General features: G+C 39.9%; 1 protein-coding gene across 1 annotated transcript; it reads left to right on the top strand.

The window, feature by feature from the left end:
- The first annotated feature begins 8,739 nt into the window (after positions 1–8,739).
- LOC102402653 (olfactory receptor 2A14-like) lies at positions 8,740–9,822 on the top strand. The gene has a single exon (XM_006071857.3). It carries the CDS (start codon positions 8,752–8,754, stop codon positions 9,682–9,684), a length of 933 nt encoding a protein of 310 aa, XP_006071919.1. The 5' UTR covers positions 8,740–8,751; the 3' UTR covers positions 9,685–9,822.
- The last annotated feature ends 1,047 nt before the right edge of the window (positions 9,823–10,869 follow it).

Below are 10,869 nucleotides of genomic sequence, written 5' to 3' on the forward strand. Positions count from 1 at the left end.
TTGTTTTCAGTGTTTTGGTTTTTGAATCTGAAATCCCCAGAAGCTACCTTACAGATAAAAAGAGCACTGAAATCTACTTTGCATGGCAAAGGTCACTTTCTTTGATCTGTCCAACAACAAAACTTAGCTTTGTCTGTGCTCCTCCTCACAATTTGGTTGATGTTGCAATATTTTTCAAGCTGGTTTATAACCTACTTCTCCTTTTATTCAATAGAAGGTCTTGATCTTTTTCTCTATTTGGACAATTCAGGAAAAAAATCTCTAAAGAAAAATGAGATTGAGGTTTTCAATTTCCCCTTTCTTGCCAAAAGTTAACTATATCATAACATTATGACTTATTCCTCCCATTTGAAGCTCTAAGAAAATCTACTCAAACTTGAGATTTTGGTTATACTTGGTGTTAGTTGTTTTCATCAGGAATAATGTACAACTTTAGCCTTATATTGTTATTGTTGTTGTTCAGTCACTAAATCATGTCTGACTCTTTGTGACCCCGTGAACTATAGCACACCAGGCTCCTCTGTGTTCATTATCTTCCAGAGTTTGCTCAAATTCATGTTCATTGCATTGGTGATGCTATCTATCTCATCCTCTGCTGCCTTCTTTTCCTTTTCCTTCAATCTTTCTCAGCATCACGATCTTTTCCAATGAGTAAGTTCTTCACATCAGGTGGCCAAAATGTTAGAGCTTCAGCTTCAGCATCAGTTCTTCCGAAGAATATTCAGGGTTGATTTCCTTTAGGATGGGCTGGTTTGATTCCCTTGCTGTCCAAGGGACTCTCAAGAGTCTTCTCCAGCACTACAGTTCAAAAGCATCCATTCTTCAGTACTCAGCCTTCTTTTTGATCCAACTCTCACATTCATACATGACTACTGGAAAAACCATAGCTTTGACTATACCGATCTATACTGGCAAAGTGATATATTTGCTTTTTAATACATTGTCTAAGTTTGTCATAGCTTTCCTTCCAAGGAGCAATCAATCATCTTTTAACTTCATGGCTGCAGTCACCATCTGCAGAGATTTTGGAGCCCAAGAAGAGAAAATCTGTCACTGCTTCCACTTTTCCCCCTTCTACTTGCCATAAAGTGTTGAGACCAGATGCGTTGATCTTAGTTTTTTGAGTGTTGAGCTTTAAGCCAGCTTTTTCACTCTCCTCATTTACCCTCATAAAGAAGCTTTTTAGTTTCTCTTCACTTTCTGTCTTTAGAGTGATTATCATCTGCATATCTGAACTTGTTGATATTTCTCCCAGCAATCTTGATTCCAGCTTGTGAGTCATCCAGCCTGGCATTTCACCTGATGTATTCCACATAAATGTTAAATAAGCAAGACAGAATATATAGCCTTGATGTACTCCTTTCCCAATTTTGAACCAGTGAGTTGATCCATGTAAGGTTCTAACTGTTGCTTCTTGACCTACACTCAGGTTAATCAAGAGACAGGTAAGATGGTCTGGTATTCCCATGTCTTTAAGAACTTTCCACAGTTTGTTGTGATCCAGATAGTCAAAGGCATTCAGTTCAGTTCAGTTCGGTTCAGTTCAGTCACTCAGTCATGTCCAACTCTTTGAAACCCCATGAATCACAGCACGCCAGGCCTCCCTGTCCATCACCAACTCCCAGAGTTCACTCAGACTCACGTCCATCGAGTCAGTGATGCCATCCAGCCATCTTATCCTTTGTCATCCCCTTCTCCTCCTGCCCCAAATCCCTCCCAGCATCAGGGTCTGTTCCAATGAGTCAACTCTTTGCATGAGGTGGCCAAACTACTGGAGTTTCAGCTTTAGCATCATTCCTTCCAAAGAACACCCAGGACTGATCTTTAGAATGGACTGGTTGAATCTCCTTGCAGTCCAAGGGACTCAGAGTCTTTTGCAACACCGTAGTTCAAAAGTGTCAGTTCTTCAGTGCTCAGCTTTCTTCCAGTCCAACTCTCACATCCATACATGACCACTGGAAAAACCATAGCCTTGACTAGACGGACCTTCATTGGCAAAGTAATGTCTCTGCTTTTTAATATGCTATCTAGGTTGGTCATAACTTTCCTTCCAAGGAGTAAGTATGTTTTAATTTCATGGCTGCAGTCAGCATCTGCAGTGATTTTGGAGCCCCCCCAAAATTAAGTCTGACACTGTTTCCACTGTTTCCCCATCTATTTCCCATAAAGAGATGGGACCAGATGCCATGATCATAGTTTTCTGAGTGTTGAGTTTTAAGCCAACTTTTTCACTCTCCTCTTTCACTTTCATCAAGAGGCTTTTGAGTTCCTCTTCACTTTCTGCCATAAGGGTGGTATCATCTGCATATCTGAGGTTATTGATATTTCTCCCGGCAATCTTGATTCCAGCTTGTGCTTCCTCCAGCCCAGCGTTTCTCATGATATACTCTGCATAGAAGTTAAATAAGCAGGATGACAATATACAGCCTTGACGAACTCCTTTTCCTATTTGGAAGCAGTCTGTTGTTCCATGTCCAGTTCTAACTGTTGCTTCCTGACCTGCATACAAGTTTCTCAAGAGGCAGGTCAGGTGGTCTGGTATTCCCATCTCTTTCAGAATGTTCCACAGTTTATTGTGATCCACACAGTCAAAGGCTTTGGCCTAGACAATAAAGCAGAAATAGATGTTTTTCTGGAACTCTCTTGCTTTTTTGATGATCCAGCAGATGTTGGCAATTTGGCCTCTGGTTCCTCTGCCTTTTCTAAAACCAGCTTGAACACCTGGAATTTCATGGTTCACATATTGCTGAAGCCTGGCTTGGAGAATTTTGAGCATTACTTTACTAGCGTGTGAGATGAGTGCAATTGTGCGGTAGTTTGAGCATTCTTTGGCATTGCCTTTCTTTGGGATTGGAATGAAAACTGACCTTTTCCAGTCCTGTGGCCACTGCTGAGTTTTCCAACTTTGCTGGCATATTGAGTGCAGCACTTTCACGGCATCATCTTTCAGGATTTGAAATAGCTCAACTGGAATTCCATCACCTCCACTAGCTTTGTTCATAGTAATGCTTTCTAAGGCCCACTTGACTTCACATTCCAGGATGTCTGGCTCTAGGTCAGTGATCACACCATCGTGACTATCTTGGTCATGAAGCTCTTTTTTGTACAGTTCTTCTGTGTATTCTTGCCCTCTCTTCTTAATATCTTCTGCTTCTGTTAGGTCCATACCATTTCTGTCCTTTATCGAGCCCATCTTTGCATGAAATGTTCCCTTGGTATCTCTAATTTTCTTGAAGAGATCTCTAGTCTTTCCCATTCTGTTGTTTTCCTCTATGTCTTTGCATTGATCACTGAGGAAGGCTTTCTTATCTCTCCTTGCTATTCTTTGGAACTCTGCATTCAGATGCTTATATCTTTCCTTTTCTCCTTTGTTTTTCGCTTCTCTTCTTTTCACAGCTATTTGTAAGGCCTCCCCAGACAGCCATTTTGCTTTTTTGCATTTCTTTTCCATGGGAATGGTCTTGATCCCTGTCTCCTGTACAATGTCACGAACCTCTGTCCATAGTTCATCAGGCACTCTGTCTATCAGATCTAGTCCCTTAAATCTATTTCTCACTTCCACTGTATAATCATAAGGGATTTGATTTAGGTCATACCTGAAGGGTCTAGTGGTTTTCCCCACTTTCTTCAATTTAAGTCTGAATTTGGGAATAAGGAGTTCATGATCTGAGCTACAGTCAGCTCCCGGTCTTGTTTTTGCTGACTGTGTAGAGCTTCTCCATCTTTGGCTGCAAAGAATATAATCAATCTGATTTCGGTGTTGACCATCTGGTGATGTCCATGTGTAGAGACTTCTCTTGTGTTGTTGGAAGAGGGTGTTTGCTATGACCAGTGTGCTCTCTTGGCAAAACTCTATTAGCCTTTGCCCTGCTTCATTCCATACTCCAAGGCAAAATTTGCCTGTTACTCCAGGTGTTTCTTGACTTCCTACTTTTGTATTCCAGTCCTCTGTAATGAAAAGGACATCTTTTTTGGGTGTTAGTTCTAAAAGGTCTTGTAGGTCTTCATAGAACCATTCAACTTCAGCTTCTTCAGTGTTACTGGTTGGGGCATAGGCTTGGACTACCATGATATTGAATGGTTTGCCTTGGAAATGAACAGAGATCATTCTGTTGTTTTTGAGATTGCATCCAAGTACTGCATTATGTTCTCTTTTGTTGACCATGATGGCTACTCCATTTCTTCTATAGGATTCCTTCCCACAGTAGTAGATATAATGGTCATCTGAGTTAAATTCACCCATTCCAGTCCATTTGAGTTCGCTGATTCCTAGAATGTTGACATTCACTGTTGCTATTTCCTGTTTGACCACTTCCAATTTGCCTTGATTCATGGACCTGACATTCCAGGTTCCTATGCAATATTGCTTTTTACAGCATCGGACCTTGCTTCTATCACCAGTCACATCCACAGCTGGGTATTGTTTTTGCCCTGGCTCCATCCCTTCATTCTTTCTGGAGTTATTTCTCCACTGATCTCCAGTAGCATATTGGGCACTTACCGACCTGGGGGGTTCCTCTTTCAGTATCCTATCATTTTGCCTTTTCATACTGTTCATGGGGTTCTCAAGGCAGGAGTACTGAAGTGGTTTGCCATTCCCTTTTCCAGTGGACCACATTCTGTCAGACCTCTCCACCATGACCCTTCTGTCTTGCGTGGCCCCACACAGCATGGCTTAGTTTCACTGAGTTAGACCAGGCTGTAGTCCGTGTAATCAGATTGGCTAGTTTTCTGTGATTATGGCACAGAAGTGTGCCGGCTGTGATGGACTGTGCAGAAGCATGGCCAAGAGGAGCTACCCCTTGCCCAAGGTCAGGGGCGGCGGCCGAGAGGAGCAACCCCACGTCCAAGGAGTGGCAGCTGCGTGGGCGCAGGAGGGCCGAGAGGAGCTACTCCATGTTCAAGGTCAGGAGGGGTGGTCATGAGGAGATACCCCTCGTCCAAGGTAAAGAGCAGCGGCTGCACTTTGCTGGAGCAGCCATGAAGAGATACCCCATGTCCAAGGTAAGAGAAACCCAAGTAAGATGGTAGGTGTTGCCAGAGGGCATCAGAGGGCAGACACACTGAAACCATAATTGCAGAAAACCAGCCAAAGGCATTAGTGTAGTCAATGAAGCAGAAGTAGATGTTCTTGTGAAATTCCCTTGCTTTTTCTATGATCCAGCAAATGTTGGCAATTTGATCTCTGGTTCCTCTGCCTTTTCTAAATCCAGCTTGTATATCTGAAATTTCTCAGTTTGCATATTGCTGAAGCCTAGCTTGAAGGATTTTGAGCATAACCTTGCTAGCATGTGAAATGACCGCAATTGTTTGGTAATGGGAACATTCTCTGGCATTGCCCTTCTTTAGGATTGGAGTGACAACTGACCTCTTCTAGTCCTGTGGCCACTGCTGAATTTTCCAAATTTGCTGACCTATTAAGTACAGCACTTTAACAGTATCATCTTTTAGGATTTGAAATAGTTCAACTGGAATTCCATTACTTTGTTTGTAGTGATGCTTCTTAAGGCCCACTTGACTTCACATTCCAGGATGTCTGATTTTAGGTTAGTGACTACACCATCATGGTTTTCCAGGTCATTAAGACCTTTTTTTGTATAGTTTTGTGTATTCTTGCCACCTCTTCTTAATATCTTCTGCTTCTGATAAGTCTTTACTGTTTCTGTCCTTTATCTTGCCCATCCTTGCATGAAATGTTCCCTTTATAACTCCAGTTTTCTTGAAGAGATCTCTAGCCATTCCCATTCTATTGTTTTCCTCTATTTTTTTGCATTGTCCATTTAAGGTCGTCACACCTCTCTCTGCTATGCTCTGGAACTGTGCATTCAGTTGAGTAGATCTTTCCCTTTCTCCCTTGCTTTTCACTTCTCTTCTTTTCTCAGCTGTTTGTAAAGCCTCATCAGACAACCATGTTGCCTTCTTGCATTTTTTTTCCTTTGGTATGGTTTGGTTACTTCCTCCTGTATAATGTTACAAACCTCTGTCCATAGTTCTTCAGGCACTCTGTCTACCAGATTTAATCCCTTGAATCTATTATTCATCACCTCCACTGTATAATCATAAAGGATTTATTCAAGTCATACCTGAATGGCCTAGTGGTTTTCCCTACTTTCTTCAATTTAAACCTGAATTTTGCAATAAAGAGCTCATGGTCTGAGCCTCAATCAGCTCCAGTTCTTATTTTTGCTGACTGTGTAGAGCTTCTCCATCTTGGGCTGCAAATAATATAATCAATCTGATTTCAGTATTGACCTTTTGGTGATATCCATGTGTAGTGTCCCCTCTTGAGTTGTTGGAAAATGTTGTTTACTATGATCAGTGTGTTCTCTTGATAAAACTCTGTTAGCCTTTGCCCTGCTTCATTTTGTACTCCAAGGCCAAACTTGCCTGTTACTCCAGGTTTCCCCAGATATCCGACTTATTGTATTTTAACCCTCTATGATGAAAAGGACATCTTTTTGGTGTCAGTTCTATAAGATCTTATAGGTCTTTATAGAACCAGTCAACTTATATTAAATACTAGATTTTTTTAAAATGAATGTCTTATTTTATCCTGTGATAATGCACAGGTTTATTAAAAAACAAACAAAACTACAGTAAACAAACAATACATACAAAATGTAAGACCCTCCATAATGCTACTCTCTAGAGTTAATTAATTGAGATTTCATGTGTAACTTAAAGAATCTTCCTACATATATCTGGAGAGGCCCTAAAGACATATTATGTATAGATATGTTTGTATTTTAAAATATAAATAGAATCATATTACACTTACATCCTTTGACTTTATGTGGAAAAAATTTCATTCCACCCTATAAAGATCTGTATTATCCTTTTTAACGCATGAGAGGATGAGATTATTGGATAGCGTCCCCAACTCAATGGACTTGAACTTGGGCAAACTCCGGGAGATAGTGAGGGATAGAAAAGCCTGGCATGCTGCAGTTCATGGGGTCACAAAGAGTCAGGCACGACTTAGTGATTAACCAACAACCATGGTATTATATATTATACAATTTGCCAAAATTTCAGTTCATCTCCAGCTTTCAAACTTTATATCAATTCTAAATTTTCAAAACTATAAACTGGATAACAGTGAATAATTCCAACCTCTTGGTCACTATGTTTAGTGTACATTAGACTGTTTTCTGTTTCCATTACTCACCAAGTCCTTCCTACCCAATACTTCGCCTTTACTATTCCCCGTGCAGGAAGCAGTCCACTTTGGCTGTTGTCAGGTGGCATTTCCTTTATCACTTAGATTCTACCCATGTGTCTCCTCTTTAGGAAGACTTCTCCTGACAATCCCAGCTAAAGGAGCCTCTCCAAACCAAGTCACTTGCTATATTTTTCCCTGTTCTTTTTCTTTCATAATGCCTTTTCCTCAACACCTATTTTATGTTTTTTTTTTTTAGTACTTTTGGTGTTTTAAGGGTGGTAATTAACCACGACATCTCTTTGCTCCATGTCAGGCTGTCTCTGGAAAAAATGTGAGGAAATGTAAAGAGACAGCACCTGGTTACAAGGCTTCTCAGTGTAATGTTGCTATCCATCCCTTTCATGACCACTCTCCTGTGGATAGACCTAGGCACTGCCCAGGACAAGCTCCCTAGAGAGAACTAACCAATGGATGCTCCACCTGATCCTACTCCCCGTGACTGACTCAGAATCCAAAAGAACAGCAGTAGGTGGTCAGCATGGTAACAGGTGATGAGGAAGGGATTCAGGAGATATAATGGTAATGATACTGCAACAACTAAAGATTCTTTTCACAACAGATTCTCAAATTTGCCTCTGTATTACATTATAAAGGGAAAAGAGAAAAGAGGTGAATAAAATGTAATTAAAAAGCAGGGGTCATCTTTAAACACACCCACAGAGAATGTAAATTCATTTTCACCTTTTGAATTTCATACTTAGGCTACAGAAATGTCACCATGCTTAACTGAATTTAAGACAATATGTGTGCCTGTGTTCATCTATTCTAATAATTTTTCACTTATGCTTAAATTTCAGGATCAGGTGCTGACAAAAAAGTAAATAAGACAATAAAAATAAAATTGCAAACTCTGGAGATGGGAAAGAAATGGCAGAAGATGCTTCTATGGAATAATTAGTCCACTGTTGAGAGGAGTCTTATGCAAAGTTTGAAATACTACAAAATTGAGAGTCTATATAATAAAGGAATTCAAATCTGAAATAAGTGGATATAAAAGCATATGAGAAGGTAAGTGGAAAAATAAGCAACATGTAAATAACAAAGTATCATAAACACTTTATTTCTTGAACCAAGAAGATAAGCAAGATTAGGGAATGAAACTACCTCTTACTACATATGGCCTGTCAGGGTTGTCTGTCTTCTAAGCACATTAAAAATCAACACTCACACCTTTGAAGGGAAGCCAGGATTCTTGAATTTTACAAAACAGTGCATGTCTGTATTTGTGTGTGTACTATTACACAGAGTATATAATAATGCATTTATCATGTTATCATATATTTTATTATCTATAATATATTTTACATATCTTATTATCCATTGATACAAGGGGAATTTGTTTTTGATTTGTATGATCACACCAAGTTTGTGTATATAGTGTATCTAAAAATAAATTATAGAAAACCCACTCAAAGTAATACATCCAAATGCTCACTTTGTTACACTCAGAAGGTATTTTGTATCTTGATTTCTCTACAGCTCTGACTGTCCTATTGAAGCCTTCGGCTTCTCTGTCTCTAGCCAGGAGCATGGAAGGCAACCAGACATGGATCACAGAAGTCACCCTCCTGGGATTCCAGGTCGATTCAGCACTGGAGTTTTTCCTCTTTGGACTTTTCTCTGTCTTCTACACCCTCACCCTTCTGGGGAATGGAGTCATCCTGGGGCTTATCTGCTTAGACTCAAGACTTCACACCCCCATGTACTTCTTTCTCTCACACTTGGCCATCATCGACATATCCTATGCCTCCAGCAATGTCCCCAAGATGCTGGCAAATCTTGTGAGTCAGAAAAGAACCATCTCCTTTGTTCCTTGCATTATGCAGACATTTTTGTATCTGGCTTTTGCTGCTGCAGAGTGCCTGATTTTGGTGGTGATGTCCTATGACAGGTATGTGGCCATCTGCCACCCCCTCCATTACACTTTCATCATGAGCTGGAGAGTGTGCACTGTCCTGACCAGTGCTTCCTGGGCATTTAGCTTTCTCTGGGATCTTGTCCACTTAGTTCTCATCCTGAAGCTGCCCTTCTGTGGGCCTCATGAAATCAACCACTTCTTTTGTGAAATCCTGTCTGTCCTCAAGTTGGCTTGTGCTGATACTTGGCTGAACCAAATTATCATCGTTGCATCCTGTGTTTGCATTTTAGTCGGGCCCCTCTGCCTGGTGCTGGGCTCCTATGCGCGGATCCTGGCTGCCATCCTGAGGATCCAGTATGCTGAGGGCCGCAGGAAGGCCTTCTCCACCTGCTCCTCCCACCTCTGCGTGGTCGGGCTCTTCTTTGGCACTGCCATTGTCTTGTACATGACCCCCAGATCCAGCCATTCTCAGGAACAAAGGAAGATTCTGTCATTGTTTTACAGCCTTTTCAACCCTATGCTGAATCCCTTAATCTACAGTTTGAAGAATGCAGAGGTGAAGGGTGCCCTGAGAAAAATTCTAGGGAAGAAGAGGTCAGTGTGAGGGATGGTTTGGAGTGTCCTCTGTGAGCCTGTCTTCATGACTCTGGACCTTTGAATGCTCTTTTGAAACCATTAATTTAACAAATTAGCACCCTTTATCTTCAACATTTTTAAAAACTGAGAAAATAAATACTCATATTTAGTCATTGATAGCAAACCTGAAGTAAACATCATAAATAAGAAAGTTATAATCTAATCCTATTCTTTAACACAGGTGCAAGTATCTTAAAATATTAGTCAATCAAGTAATAAAAAGATACTTAATTATGATACAATTTTTATCTCTAAAATGCAAAAATTGTGTAACTTTCAAAGCAAGAAAAAAAATTGGCCCATTAACAAATTAAAGTATCCATTGTCAGTAGATCAAAGCAAGTGTTTGACAAAATTTAACATCAGTTCATGATAAAGCTCTTTACAACCTAGCATAACAATAAACATTCCTAGAAAAAGATTTATCAAAAACCCCCAGTACCATAAACATTCACATATCAGACATTATACTTAATGGTAAAATGCTAGTATCTTTCTCCATAAAATAAAAAATAAATAAAATAAGATGTACACCATCACCACTTGTTTTTCTTATTTTTCAGATTTTTATTAGAGATATTGATATGTACAGTTAAACAAAAAGAAGAGATATTTATGTATGTGGGTATCTGTCACATGAGGTACCCACATGAGAAGGAATAAATAAATTATGTTGTTTTTGTTGTGTGGCTAAGTTATGTCTAACTCTTTTGTGACCTCATGGACTGTAGCCCTCCAGGCTCCTCTGTCCATGGGATTTCCCAGGGAAGAATACTGGAGTGGATTGCCGTTTTCTTCTCCAGGGGATCTTCTTGACCCAGCGATTGAACCTGGATCTCCTGCATTGACAGGTGGATTGTTTACCACTGAGGCACCAGGAAGTCCAAATGAATTGTGATCATATGCAAATAGTGTAATGGCATTTGTAGGAAATCCAAATGAATCTTTTTGTATATTAGTGAAATTATGAGAAATTTAAACAAGATAACTTGATATAAGATCAATATAAACATCTATTATAGATTTATATAACAAATAATTAAAATGAATTTTTTCCAAAATGCTACCATTAAAGGCAGGACTTAATTTTTAAATGTTTAGGAATATATCTAAGAGTGCATGCTTAGTCACTCAGTCATGTCCAACTCTTTGC

This window comes from Bubalus bubalis, chromosome 8 (assembly GCF_019923935.1).
Source record: "Bubalus bubalis isolate 160015118507 breed Murrah chromosome 8, NDDB_SH_1, whole genome shotgun sequence".
Lineage (NCBI taxonomy): Eukaryota > Metazoa > Chordata > Mammalia > Artiodactyla > Bovidae > Bubalus > Bubalus bubalis.